Source organism: Saccoglossus kowalevskii, unplaced genomic scaffold (assembly GCF_978046115.1).
Source record: "Saccoglossus kowalevskii unplaced genomic scaffold, keSacKowa6.1 SCAFFOLD_100, whole genome shotgun sequence".
Taxonomy (NCBI): Eukaryota; Metazoa; Hemichordata; class Enteropneusta; family Harrimaniidae; genus Saccoglossus; species Saccoglossus kowalevskii.
Window position 1 is genome coordinate 101,386 of NW_028188636.1, and position 13,604 is coordinate 114,989.

The 13,604-nt window shown below is 41.5% G+C and overlaps 1 protein-coding gene and 1 long non-coding RNA gene across 2 annotated transcripts; both read right to left on the bottom strand.

Moving 5' to 3' along the window:
* Positions 1-678: 678 nt before the first annotated feature.
* LOC146726052 (uncharacterized) lies at positions 679-5,787 on the bottom strand. Its single transcript, XR_014928673.1, has 2 exons — positions 4,386-5,787; positions 679-923 (listed from the first exon to the last, which is right to left on the bottom strand). It is a non-coding gene; the product is annotated as an uncharacterized LOC146726052 (long non-coding RNA).
* Positions 5,788-10,024: 4,237 nt separating this feature from the next.
* On the bottom strand, positions 10,025-12,801 carry LOC146726053 (uncharacterized). Its single transcript, XM_085496302.1, has one exon. It carries the CDS (start codon positions 12,504-12,506, stop codon positions 10,836-10,838), a length of 1,671 nt encoding a protein of 556 aa, XP_085352428.1. The 5' UTR covers positions 12,507-12,801; the 3' UTR covers positions 10,025-10,835.
* Between the last annotated feature and the right edge of the window lie 803 nt (positions 12,802-13,604).

Genomic DNA, 13,604 nt, shown 5'->3' on the forward strand with positions numbered 1-13,604 from the left:
ATACCTGACAATGGATACCAACATACCACTGGTGATATGTACATTGCTTTTGCCCAATTGGCACCTTTTTGTGTTAAATTATTCAATTAACAGCTTGAATAATATGTTCTACAGTAGTACTATGCACCATTCATTTTTAGTTTGTTAAAATAATGAAACAAATAATTTGTGTTTATTAATTAACTAATATTTTCCCACATTTGAATGTAATTATTTCTCTGGAACCCCTGTCATATGAATTACTGTAGTAATGACCTGCAAGTTAAAAAAAGAGATGAAGGTGTTTTAAATACATTGATCTGTGTCAAAATAATAAGGTATTTACTAGTAGTTCATTACTGGGATGGGGAATAGTTGTAAATTTAAAAGAAAATTAGTTTCATTACGTTTACATAAACCTTATTTTGCATATACCATAAATTTCATTTATTTAGCGATTTTGAAAATGTTCAGCAATTAGTCTGTCATGTGGCACTTGCGTGTGAAACTTCATATATTCAATTGTGTATTTCCTGACTTTTGAATGCTGTAAAACTATTTAATTTAACTGACATTTAATTTTAATGTTTTGATGTTTTTAGCATGTTCACTGTGTTTTAATTTCTTGTCAAGGAAATATTGAATTTTATTGTTATTTTACATGTTCACAACACAACACAACACAACTCAACTCGAACATAGATCATAAATTACTTTAATTTGGAAAAGTTTGTGAATTTGCAAAAAATGGTGCTTTCTCATCACCATAATTATATAACAATTCTGCCCCTTCTGGTATGTAATATTTGGAAATCATAACCACACACGGCCTGTCATTAATCTTCAGTTGTTTTGTGACAATGTTGGAATGCTTTTTGGAATGGTTCAGGAAAAAGGTAATTCCACTTGTTTCCCACATCTTCTTTTCACTGTGTGGATTTATTCTGAAAATATATGGCCATGATGATATTAACATGAGAGAGTGAGTGAGTGAGTGAATGAAGGTGAGGGTGGGTGAGTGAGTGAAGATGAGGACAAGTGAGTGAAGATGAGGGCGAGTGAGGGTAAGTGAATGAAGGTGAGGGTGGGTGAGGGTGAGTGAGTGAGTGAATGAAGGTGATGGTGGGTGAGTGAGTGACGGTGTGTGGATGAGGGTGAGTGATTGAAGGTGAGGGTGGGTGAGTGAGTGAAGATGAGGGCAGTGAGTGAAGATGAGGGTGAGTGAATGAAGGTGAGGGTGGGTGAGGGTGGGTGAGGGTGAGTGAGTGTGAGTGAATGAAGGTGAGGGTGGGTGAGTGAGTGAGGGAGTGAAGATGAGGGCGAGTGAGAAAAGGTGAGGGTGAGTGAGTGAAGGTGTGTGGATGAGGGTGAGTGATTGAAGGTGAGGGTGAGTGATTGAAGGTGAGAGTGAGTTAGAGAAGACGAGTGAGTGAAGATGAGGGTGGGTGATTCAAGGAGAGAGTGAGTTAGAGAAGGCGAGTGAGTGAAGGGTGAGTGAGAGTGATTGAGTGAAGGTGAACGAGTGAGTGAAGGTGTGTGAGTGAAGGAGAGGGTGAGTGAAGGTGAGCGAGTGAGTGAAGGTGTGTGAGTGAAGGTGGGTGAGTGAGTGAAGGTGAGGCTGATGGAAGTGAAGCTGAGGGTGAGTGTGTGAGTGAAGGTAAGGGTGAGGGTGGGTGAGTGAGTGAGTGAAAGTGTGTGACTGAAGGTGAGTGAGTGAGTGAATGAGGGTGAGTGAAGATGAGACTGAGGGTGAGTGAGTAAGTAAAGCTGAGGGTGAGTGAGTGGGAGTAAAGACGAGTGAGTGAAGGTGAGTGAGTGGCTGAAGATGGGAGTGAGTTAGAGAAGGTGAGTGAGTGAAGACGAGGGTGAGTGAATGGAGGTGTGGATGAGAGTAAGTGAAGATAAGGGGGAGTGAAGGTAAGGGTGAGTGAATGAAGGTGAGTGAGTGAGTGAGCGAAGGTGAGCGAGTGAGTGAGCGAAGGTGAGAGTGAGTTAGAGAAGGCGAGTGAGTGAAGGTAAGGGTGAGTGAGAGTGAGTGAGTGAAGGTGAGTGAGTGAGTGAAGGTGTGTGAGTGAAGGAGAGGGTGAGTGAAGGTGAGCGAGTGAGTGAAGGTGTGTGAGTGAAGGTGGGAGTGGGTGAGTGAGTGAAGGTGAGGCTGATGGAAGTGAAGCTGAGGGTGAGTGTGTGAGTGAAGGTGAGGGTGGGTGGGTGTGTGAGTGAGTGAGTGAGTGAAAGTGTGTGAATGAATGAGGGTGAGTGAGTGAGTGAGTGAATGAGGGTGAGTGAAGATGAGACTGAGGGTGAGTGAGTAAGTAAAGCTGAGGGTGAGTGAGTGGGAGTAAAGATGAGTGAGTGAAGGTGAGTGAGTGGGTGAAGATGGGAGTGAGTTAGAGAAGGTGAGTGAGTGAAGACGAGGGTGAGTGAATGGAGGTGTGGATGAGAGTGAGTGAAGATAAGGGGGAGTGAATGAAGGTGAGTGAGTGAGTGAGCGAAGGTGAGCGAGCGAGTGAGTGAGTGAGTGAAGGCGAGTGAGTGAAGATGAGGGCGAGTGAGTAAATGAAGATGAGGGTGAGTGAGTGAGGGAGTGAAGATGAGGGCGAGTGAGAAAAGGTGAGGGTGAGTGAGTGAAGGTGTGTGGATGAGGGCGAGTGATTGAAGGTGAGAGTGAGTTAGAGAAGACGAGTGAGTGAAGATGAGGGTGGGTGATTGAAGGAGAGAGTGAGTTAGAGAAGGCGAGTGAGTGAAGGTAAGGGTGGGTGGGTGAGTGAGTGAGTGAAGGTGAGCGAGTGAGTGAAGGTGTGTGAGTGAAGGTGAGGCTGATGGAAGTGAAGCTGAGTGTGAGTGAAGGTGAGGGTGGGTGGGTGAGTGAGTGAGTGAAAGTGTGTGACTGAAGGTGAGTGAGTGAATGAGGGTGAGTGAGTGAGTGAATGAGGGTGAGTGAAGATGAGACTGAGGGTGAGTGAGTAAGTAAAGCTGAGGGTGAGTGAGTGGGAGTAAAGATGAGTGAGTGAAGGTGAGTGGGTGAAGATGGGAGTGAGTTAGAGAAGGTGAGTGAGTGAAGACGAGGGTGAGTGAATGGAGGTGTGGATGAGAGTGAGTGAAGATAAGGGGGAGTGAAGGTAAGGGTGAGTGAATGAAGGTGAGTGAGTGAGCGAAGGTGAGCGAGTGAGTGAGTGAAGGTGAGAGTGAGTTTGAGAAGGCGAGTGATTGAAGATGAGGGCGAGTGAGTAAATGAAGATGAGGGTGAGTGGGTGAAGGAGTGAGTGAGTGAAGGTAAAGGTAAGTTAGTGAAGGTAAGGGTGAGTGAGTGAGTGGGTGAGGTGAGTGAGTGAAGGTGAGGCTGAGGATGGGTGAATGAAGGTGAGGGTGGGTGAATGAAGGTGAGCATGAAGGTGAGTGGGTGAGAGTGAGTGAATGAAGGTGAGTGAGTGAGTGAGTGAGTGAATGAAGATGAGTGAAGGTGAGAAAGTGAGTGAAGGTGAGGCTGAGGGAGTAAAGCTGAGTGGGTGAGGGTGAGTGAGTGAAGATGTGTGTGTGAGTGAGTGAAAGGGTTAATTGATGCGTCATTTGAGTATGACAGTGAATGGATGGGTGGGTGGTTGGTTGGATGGATGTGTTTATATATACAACAGTGAGTCAATCTGTTGGTGAGCGAATGGGTGCTTGAGTTGGCAAGTGTGTAATGAGTAAGTTGATATAATGTACATATGACTGAGTGAATTAACTAGATTTAGTGTTGATTAAGTGAGCGAATGAAGCTATCTTTGGGTTGACAAATCAGTGAGCTAGTGGTAAGGTGGGACAGTTAAGTTATAGCGTGTGCGAGTTAAAATGGGTTAATGAAATGTGGGCAAGTCAGAGAGAAATCAATGTTTCACTCAGCAAGTCATTTGGTTGGTGAGTTAATAATATATGTCTGATTGTTACTGAATTATTTCGTTGTTAAGTGGGTGAGTAGAAAGGAATTTATTAAACAATGAGTCACTCATTTAGTCAATCAGTTGAGAGTAATGAGTGAATTGCGGTTGACCTAATGAAAGGGTGGCTTGATAATGTAAGAGTTGTGGGTGAATTAGATTTAGTTGTGAGTGAGTTTGTTGGAGGATGATCAAATGGGTGGGTGAGTGAGTTTGTGTGCGAGTTTGTGTGTGTCAGTGGGTGGAGTGTTTGAGTTCAATGAATTGGGGTGGGAGAGGGTAAGCGAGTGCGTGAGAATGGGTGAATTGCCATTGTGCGTGTGTGTGTGTGTGTGTGTGAGCGAGCTAGTTGATAAGAGCGAGTGTGTGACAGCAAGTGCATAATTCATTTCATTAGTTTTACATTAAATTGTATGAAAGTAGTGTTACATATAACTACTAACACTAAGAAAATATTATGGCAAATATTGTGGCTGATTATATACTCACACCATGCCGGAATATTCCAGGTGATACATGCCACAACGTTCACCTGTTACCGCATACTGTCGTTCTAGTTGTTCAGCCTCTGCTCTGTCAATTATTTCTCCGTCGTACACCCCAATTATCTCATTTGCTTTTATATCTTGTTTTGCAAAGGCGCACTTTCCCGCTTCTCTAAAATCTCTGTTAACGACTTCAACCTTAATTTCAATGTAAACAAATATTGTTTTTTGTTTTGATTTCACTAGACTATTCTGGGGGTCTTTTAGTAAAAATCAAATTCAAAAATCGGCCCTCGAAATATATTTTCGATATAAAAACACTCTTTTATTACATGTACACTATACTAGTTACAAATAATTGTTAAATTAAACTATCATTGCCGCATATTACACAATATATAAAGCTAGCAACGATATCATTCTTTTTGATTTCTGAGAATGTCGAAAAGGGACCCTGTTATGAAGCATAATTTCTAGAACACTTGGGTGCCTCGCTTTTCCGTGAGTTTTACCAGTGATCCCCTGGGAAGATCATGTACCAAATCTTATCGTCATAATACATTAAACAACAAAATATCTATTCTATATACTGAACTGTTAGAGTTACGAGCATCGAGTTACGAAAACATTGAGTTACAAATATTACCACGCCCATATTTTATAAATCACGCCCCTTTTGCGAAACCACACCCAAATTGTAACTATGGCCAATCAACAGTTACTAGTAACAAAACTTCGCGTTATGGGCAACATACTTAATAGTTGAACGTTAAAAAAAATCATGCTGCCTGTAACTCGATGTTTGGTTAACTGTTACTTAAAGTTCAAGTTACTAAATGTGGACCTTCAACAACTAAAAATGTATTTTACCTGTAACTCGGAATTCTGTTGACTAGTTAATCGAGTTACAGTTTGGACGAGGTCTCACAAAAGTGGGTGTGGTTTCCAAAATGTAACTTTTTTTGTAATTCGATGTTCGTACTTCGATGTCCGTAACTCGAACAACTTAGCAGCTCTCTATATTCTAACACAAATAATGTATTCTTATTATTAACTCGTTGTCAGTTTTCCATGAGATAACACTCATGTATAATAGCATTTGATTCGTAAAACATGTTTAATTTACTCATTTATTTCCTATTTCGAATTCGAGATAGAAACTCCTATAATAAACAGAGTATTTTGTTATGAAAGTGTAACTCATTTTAATGAAAACATGGGTGAAAAGAAATGCTAAATAATTTCGGGACAAACTCGTTCAGGAATATACAGAGCAAGGAAGGATTCGTCAATTATGCTATGCAAACATATTTTGAAATTGCAAACGATTATGCATTGATTAAAATGAGCTACATGTGACATAGTAATTATATTTCAGTATAGCAACATGCACCCCATAACAATATATATAATCTCATTATAGTGAGATGTTAAATCATTATACTATGGATGTACAAAATATTAAACCATTACAAATACTAAGACTTTTATTCTAGATTGAGATATTCCCTCATTATCAGGAGAGAACTCGTCAAATTTAAATATAAAGGTGTGAACTTTCCACAGATGTGGATCTCCACGTTTAATATATTTTGCTTAATAACTCTGCTTATTTTTTTGTAATTACGTTCCGCATTGTACCTGTATATATTCATCCCATTTTTTTCGTTTCAAAAAGTGTTCTGTTTTTTCTTTAATAGACATCGAGGATTGTTCCCTTCTTAGCCGATGTTGCCGCATATTCAACCCGCGATAACCTCGCTTACCACCCGAGGTGACTGGCGATATGCCATTATGGACAAGTGTAACCTTGATTTGCTGTAAAATACCACATGTCAAATGAGATACAATTTATGATATAATTATAAAATTTAAACACCAGTGGAAGTTATGAAGGGTGACCCCTTGCCCATTTTTTTATTGTGTAATCTTTCCATTAGTAGTTATGTCAACGCATGTATTTTATTTCTTTATAGCTGACTAGTTTTAATCAATTGTCGTACTTTTAATCTGGTGTGTAGTTTCTTTACAAAACACAAATAATATATAAGACTGATCCCGAATTACACTAGCGTTTCACAATATTCCCTGCACATGTATAACCGATGTAAGCAATGTATAGTTTTCTGAATTTGTATAACGTTTACAATATTTATGTAACAAATCCAAACACAATGAAAAAAAGAAAGAAACTTGTCATTGTGAAATATTTCTCGTCTGTATTTCCTTAATTTGTGGTGATATGACAAATTCAATCATCGATCACCCGGCCACACAAAAGCACGTACCTTATGAAAACGAGTCTCACTAATCATTGACTGTGTCTGGCGATCATTTTTTGTCATTAATGATATAAAATTTTCATAATGAAAAAACAGCTCCTTTGATGTAATGATGTCACCAGGTTCTCGTGTGAAGCACAAATACTCCTCTACAAATAAGCTCAGAAATGGGCACTTGATTCCTATTTTTACTCCGTTGATGAGTTTGCGTACGTTGCCTTTGCTAGCCATCTTGAAATAATAAGACTCACTTGTCATGAATTTGACTGGGTGGAACGATTTGCGTAAAAATCAGAATGTGGGTGATAAATATACACGAGTATTCAATAAATAAATAAAATAAAATGTAATGTTACTACTATTCATGTGTATATATGTTCATTTTATTTTCTTCGCATAATAAATATATAAATGCAAATTCAATTAAAAACATAATTTTGCCTTCAATTTGTCACCCACTCTAGAAAGGATAATGGTTGTATACCTTTCACACGTGATTACATTCAGAACGACACACATAATTGAATGACCTTGGGTTTCAGAAACCACGGCATATAATTTCTGAAATGGTCTAATACATTCGCGTTCGTTCTCAACGCAATTTAAACACTGTTGCAAATTTCTATTTTGGTCTGCGTCACCTAGATGATGACCTATTTTTAGCACAACATCTACACGTGTGTACGACAAGAGACAAAAGTTGTCGCGTCCGTGCACCAGCACGTAATTACTTTTCAATTTAGCCACTCCACAGGACCGTTAGTTTACTAGTAAATGATCAAATATTTTTTTTTCAAATCAACATATTTGCAAACACACACACAACAGTGCGCAGAAAATTAGCTTTTATAAAATGAATAATAACCCGTTATGATAGTAACGAGGTCCGAACCGAATTAAAGATTATATATATATGTATATGTGCTGCAACATGCTCGGTAGTCAGTAGGCGCAAGTGGTCGCGCATTTTTGGGGGGCGCGACTGCCGCTCACTTCCCCGCTGGTAGTGGAACTTTGAATTCGGCTCGAACTCGAAGCGTTATAGTAGAGCCTACACATAATTTTTAAGATGGCACCTTGAAATAACATTCTTGTGTGTGTTACAGTAATGTATTTTGAGAAACTTGTCATAAAAATCACTTCTTTTAGAACAATTCCTTGGTACGCAATGATAAAAAAAATGCATTATTTAATTTCTCCAAAAAACAAATTTATGAAAAAAGAATCACTATAATTTGTCGAGTCGAGTGTGTGGTGACAATTCCGATTTGCTAAAGTTAGCTTCCATTATAATATTACCCAGACAAAGTTATCAGTCTAACAGTGAGTCAACTGGACCTGGGCTACTTTTAGACTTGATCAAATTGAACACCAGCTACTCCGTGCATAGGATGAAGTAAGACTACGAGAGATTTTCTGTAATATACATCGGCGAGGGCTTCATATCAGAAGAGTTCGACTAGGACTTAAAACTCCGTGACCAATCGTTGCCGTCGTATAAGGATCGGGAAAAATTAAGATCAAATAATGCATAACGCACTTACGAGCATTTTGAAAATCAGTAAAACAAATATCAATACACACTCGTTCACTCATCCTGTAGAAATTTGCAAGTAATCACTTTTATACGAAAATGAAGTCCATCTCCTAACGTTGATGTTCACGAAAGTGTCCTACGGTTGACCGATCATGACCTTGTATTTGTTATCAAAATAATTGGTCACGTCAACATATGGTTGTGACGTTGTTTTCTATTTGCTTGGCTAAATACGTCCATGCAACGAAATGTTTTTAACGTTATTCATTATATATCAAAGGGAACAGATGGAATCGCGTTACATTGATAAAACCAACAATACTTAAAGCAATAAAGGGTGTGTTATGTGGTATGTAATATAGATTATTGTGGGTCATTATAATAATAATAATAATAATAACTTTATTGCATCCTTAGAAATACAATGTTTCTATCAGTTAATAGCAATACGATGGTCATGATGACTGATCACGATTCTTGAGAAAACATATAGATATGTGATATATTTTAAGGAATTTCTCAGGAAAGAGTACCTTTTGCACCCACCACTAATCCTAACACTAACTTTCACCCCTCAATTAATTTGTGAACGTCCACTCTAGATATAACTGTAGATATACTTGGGAGGGCATATGCAATCAAATTGGGAAACGCAGGAGGGTCGGGTAATAGTGTTTGGTTTAGAAACTTATTCCATTTCTTATACATTTGAAATCCTTCAATGAGTCTTGTAAACAATTTTGCACGCAATTCTTATTTGGAAAGCAGACCTATGCCACAATTTTCAAACGAAAAATGTTATAAAACACGAGGGCAACCTTCAAACTTATTTTGATGCTAAAAATACGGGTTTCACCTATGGTCATAATTGTCCATCGGAAACATTCTATCTCGGGTAACATTTTCCATTCGATTATACCACTCAATATCAGGTGCTCTATAGTTCTCATCGTTCATTTCTCATATGCAAACTAATAAACATTTACAGTTACACTGGTTAACCTGTTTGTATAACAATGTAACCGTGGTGTTTACTAATATACATAACAATAGGGAAGCTTTCATAAACAAACAATATACAAGGTGTTTCGTGCAAATCGCCCAGTTTTAATTTCAAATTGCCCCCTCCCTTCTAATGCAATGCTATCTTATTGCTGTGGTGATGAAATATTTGGGCGTGGTCATTTTTCGTATTTCGATGTTTTTGTAATACGATCTCCGTAAATCGAATAATTGACAGTCTCTCTTATTGCTACAATTTCACTAGTATTTGAGACGTCGATCCCATGCATTTGCATAATACTGTCACCGCTACTACTACAAGACTGAAACTCTTGTAGGGCACTCGCGTATGAGCGCAATAGATATGGCAACCTCAATCAGCGATCTCTCAGCCAACGAAAAATCTGCTCTAAAACTCAAAATTTTGGAAAAACGAATAGTTTGTGGCAAGTATGGGTGTTGGGTTTGGAGTGGTTCTACAAGCAGAGGGTACGGGACTTGTAGGATAACTCCGAATGGAGCAGTTCGTACTGTCCATCAAATTAGTTTCGTTGTGCATGGTGGAATGCTAAATCCGTCTTTAGAAGTGTCACACCTGTGCCATACTCGGGCGTGTTTTAACCCTTTCCATCTTGTACTAGAAAGCCGAATCCAGAATAATAGCCGTAAGAGTTGCGTGAGTGGATCGTCTTGCTGGCACCGCCCGTCATGTTTGATCTGATCAATAGACTGTGGTCTCCACGAGACCCAAAATGAAGATAAGGTAGAACGCGATGTAATCATAATTATTCACTGGCAAAGAACGAACCCGACTCAAGCGAATTGGCGGCAAAAGAAAATAAAAAGTTAGTTTAATTCTGTTGAATCTAAAATTACATTTCTGGCATACAGTGAAATACAGCATTAAAAGGCAAAAACAGAACTGTGTCAAAACGATAAAAAGCACTCAAAAACAAGAACGAAACAAAACAAAGCGTGATACTAATACAAAATGATAGAAAAATGGGTGGGTGGGTGGGTGAAAATAACCCGAACACAAATGACTGGGCACGAACAGCGTGCGATGTAAACAGTGCATGTAAACAGAACGAAGCGAATTGGCTACAAGAAACATGCGCAGTGGAGCAATTAAACAAACAAACGAAGTTATGCAAATGAAAAGTATGCAAATGAATAATTAACAATTTTGAACTGCGTACAAAATACAACAATTATTCACTGGCAAAGAACGAACCCGACTCAAGCGAATTGGCGGCAAAAGAAAATAAAAAGTTAGTTTAATTCTGTTGAATCTAAAATTACATTTCTGGCATACAGTGAAATACAGCATTAAAAGGCCAAAAATGAAAGCCGCCAAAAGCAAATGTTCAAAGTGTCAGATCGACTTGGCCAGACTTGATAGCAGCGCGAATGCATGATGCCGTCCTGAGGCGACGACCGAATGAAGATTCCGTGTAGAGCAGGTAAGCTTGTGAGCGCCAGTCGCCTTGCGCTTTAATTGCTTCAGGGTCGGCACCCGGCTGAAATGCGAAGGAGGCACCGCCGCGACGAAAGCTGTGACCGGAGTAGCTGTTTGGGTCCAGCCCTGTGGAGCTGAGCAATGATCGCAGATGTCGAACAAGAGACTGGTAGGTCAAAGGATGCAGTCTGCTGGTAGATGACGGCGCGAGGAACAGGGGAGCTTCTGAAGGTGCTGGCAACATGTCCACCATCTGCTTGTAGGCTGATACTGGGCAGAGGGCGGAGCCAGGGATAGCCAGGATGGGAATGTGCAGAACCCGTTCGCCGAACTGTATGGTCTTGGACCATGTGATACGAATGATCTAACCTGTGGTGTTGTATCCGACGCTGCCCCGCGAGAGATGAATGCGGGCGACATAAGCTGTATCTGAAGGGGGCACCAGGTTGGACTTACGCAGGAACGAAAAAAAAATGCGATGAGGAAAGCGGACCACAGCGTAGCGTGCAGCGCGCGTGTAAAGTCCAAGAGACGATGAATTCGAAGAAGGATATCCGGTGTGATAGACAACTTGCGGCGAGGCTGGTGCACTGTTATACGCTGTAATCCCCGGAGGACAAGGCGCAGTTCGAATGAGTCGAGTGAAGATGGGGTCTCGGTGACGAAAAGATGCAGCAGCTGAACACCGTTGAGGTAGTTGCGGATAGATGCCGTGCTTGAAAACGAGTGGGCGAGGAACTGTGTGTAGCGAATAATCGATCGTGTTGTGGCCGGAACTGGCTGGGTGCAAAAGAAACGGCAGAAGAGGAAAAAAGCACGCCATTGAGTTGTAATGTTGCGCGATGAACCAGAAGCAAAAGCTGAGTGGAGTGAGCGGGCTTCGCCAAAATCGTCAATATAATTGATCACCTCGTGCCCTCGGTTGCGTAGGATGTGACGCACTGCGTTGGTTGACCGTTCACACATTAAGGCCGCTGTGCATAACCCGAAAGGTGGTGAAACATCAAAGTAGTATTTCCCTTTCCAAGAATAGCCGAGAAGGTGGTAGTCTCTCGGATCCACGCGAAGTTGACGGTATGCCCTGCTGAGGTCTCGTTTATAAAGGAGGCAAACGGAACCAAGTGTACGGATGTGATCTAACGTGGAGTCAACTGTAGGATATCTGAGCTTGTAATCATCCCCGATGTAACTGTCCCCTGGGATGCCGTCGTTGACCGAGTAGCCTTCTGGAAAACTTAAGTCCACGACCACGCAACGGGAAGATGAGCCCTTCTTAGCCACGGTCGTTAATGGTGAGGTAATGAGCGGGTGTGACAATGGCGGAGTGTCGAACGGTCCAACAGATGCGCCGAGAGGTAGCTCCGATTCCAGAAAACTGTCCGCGTGCTCAGCAAACTGTAAAGCCGAGGTGTGATTCGTTGCATGCGAAGTAGGAAGAAAGTCGCGCGAGTAGTAGATGGGCCAACTAAATTCTAAGAAGTCGCAGATGTCATCGTCGTAATTGCGTAGAAGATGGCGCCATGACTGAATGTTCAGACCGGAAGAGACCGGGATGCGACAACCTTGAAAGTTATAAAGGCCTGAAGCGGAGATTCTGCGATGTAAATCAATGTAATGTTGTGCAATACTGCCGTCAATGTTAGAAATAATGTGATCTGGCGGCACAGAGTTTCTGGGCGACGGTGACGAATGATCAGCTGATGATGGAGAAGTTGTTGTTGTTGTTGTAGTTGATGATGATGTCAATGACGAGTGTGTAGCCCTCAACCTGCTTGTGTTGTGAAGAGGTGTGGGGTCGAAGTTGATGTCGCTGAGGACCGCCTGCGATGTTGGCGCTTTGATCATGCTTGATGTCAGTGTGGTTGTTGACTGACCGGCGAGAGCGAGGGATTCGAACTTGTTATTATTGATGAAGACTGTGGTGCTGAGCTTGGGTAATGCTGTGTGCGTAAGAGACAGCGGTGATGTAGCTGCTGGTGGCGTAGGTGTGGAGCCCCCTGACACACTTGTGATGACTGAAAGTGTTGGGTCAGACCCGGTGATGTTGTTGCTAACCGAATCGAGCAAGATAACACTATCGTCCGGAGATACGTGTAAAGGCGTTAATCTAACGGGGAGGTCACAGGTGGTTGACGTGCTGTCTGAGGGCTGCGCGTGGAGTCACGAGGAGATTGGTTTGTCGCGGTGCAGAGGTGACATGGACTTCTGTTTGCAGTCTTTTTCACTGTGATTATTAAAACGATTGCGGGTGACATAGCAATGATTGCAAATGTGTTTAAATTTGCATGGATCAAATGAGCAAGAACCTTTCTCGTTGAAAGCTGTGCACACTAATACGGGCGAATCGTCCGGGTTGGGGGTATTTCTGTTGCCGTTGTTTGACGTCCGTTTCTGGGTGACTGATTTCAACTTGTCGGCTGAGAAATCGAAAAACAGATCTTTCACGTCTGAGTAATCGCTGTCCCATGTACGTCTGTTATCATCGATTAAACGAGCCACTGCCGCGTGATAGCTCCGGACAATGGGCCATCTGTACAATGGTAGTTTAACAAACAAATCGTGCAGGAGACGTAACCGGCCCTTTTGTTCTGCTTTGGGCATGGATGGGTCCTGCAGTAAGAGCGTGTAGCCCTGTAGAAATTGTTCAAGTGATAAGTCGTCGTATTTCAGTTCATGTGAAGAAAAGAATGATGGAACAAACTGTTCTGGAGATTTCAAACCAGGCAACTTTTTCCCGGCGTGACGCCCGGGGGAATTAACGAGACTGTCGCGAATAATGTACTCACCGGCTGGTCCTTTGTTCTCAGCCTCGTGTCCTTTGTTCGCTCCAATGGCGTCGAAGTATGGTGACGAATCGTGATCAACCTGCGATCGGAGATTAGTCATTTTGCGAAGTTCCGCTAGTGAAATGTCAGAGATTTGGTGATCAGAAGATGATGTGCC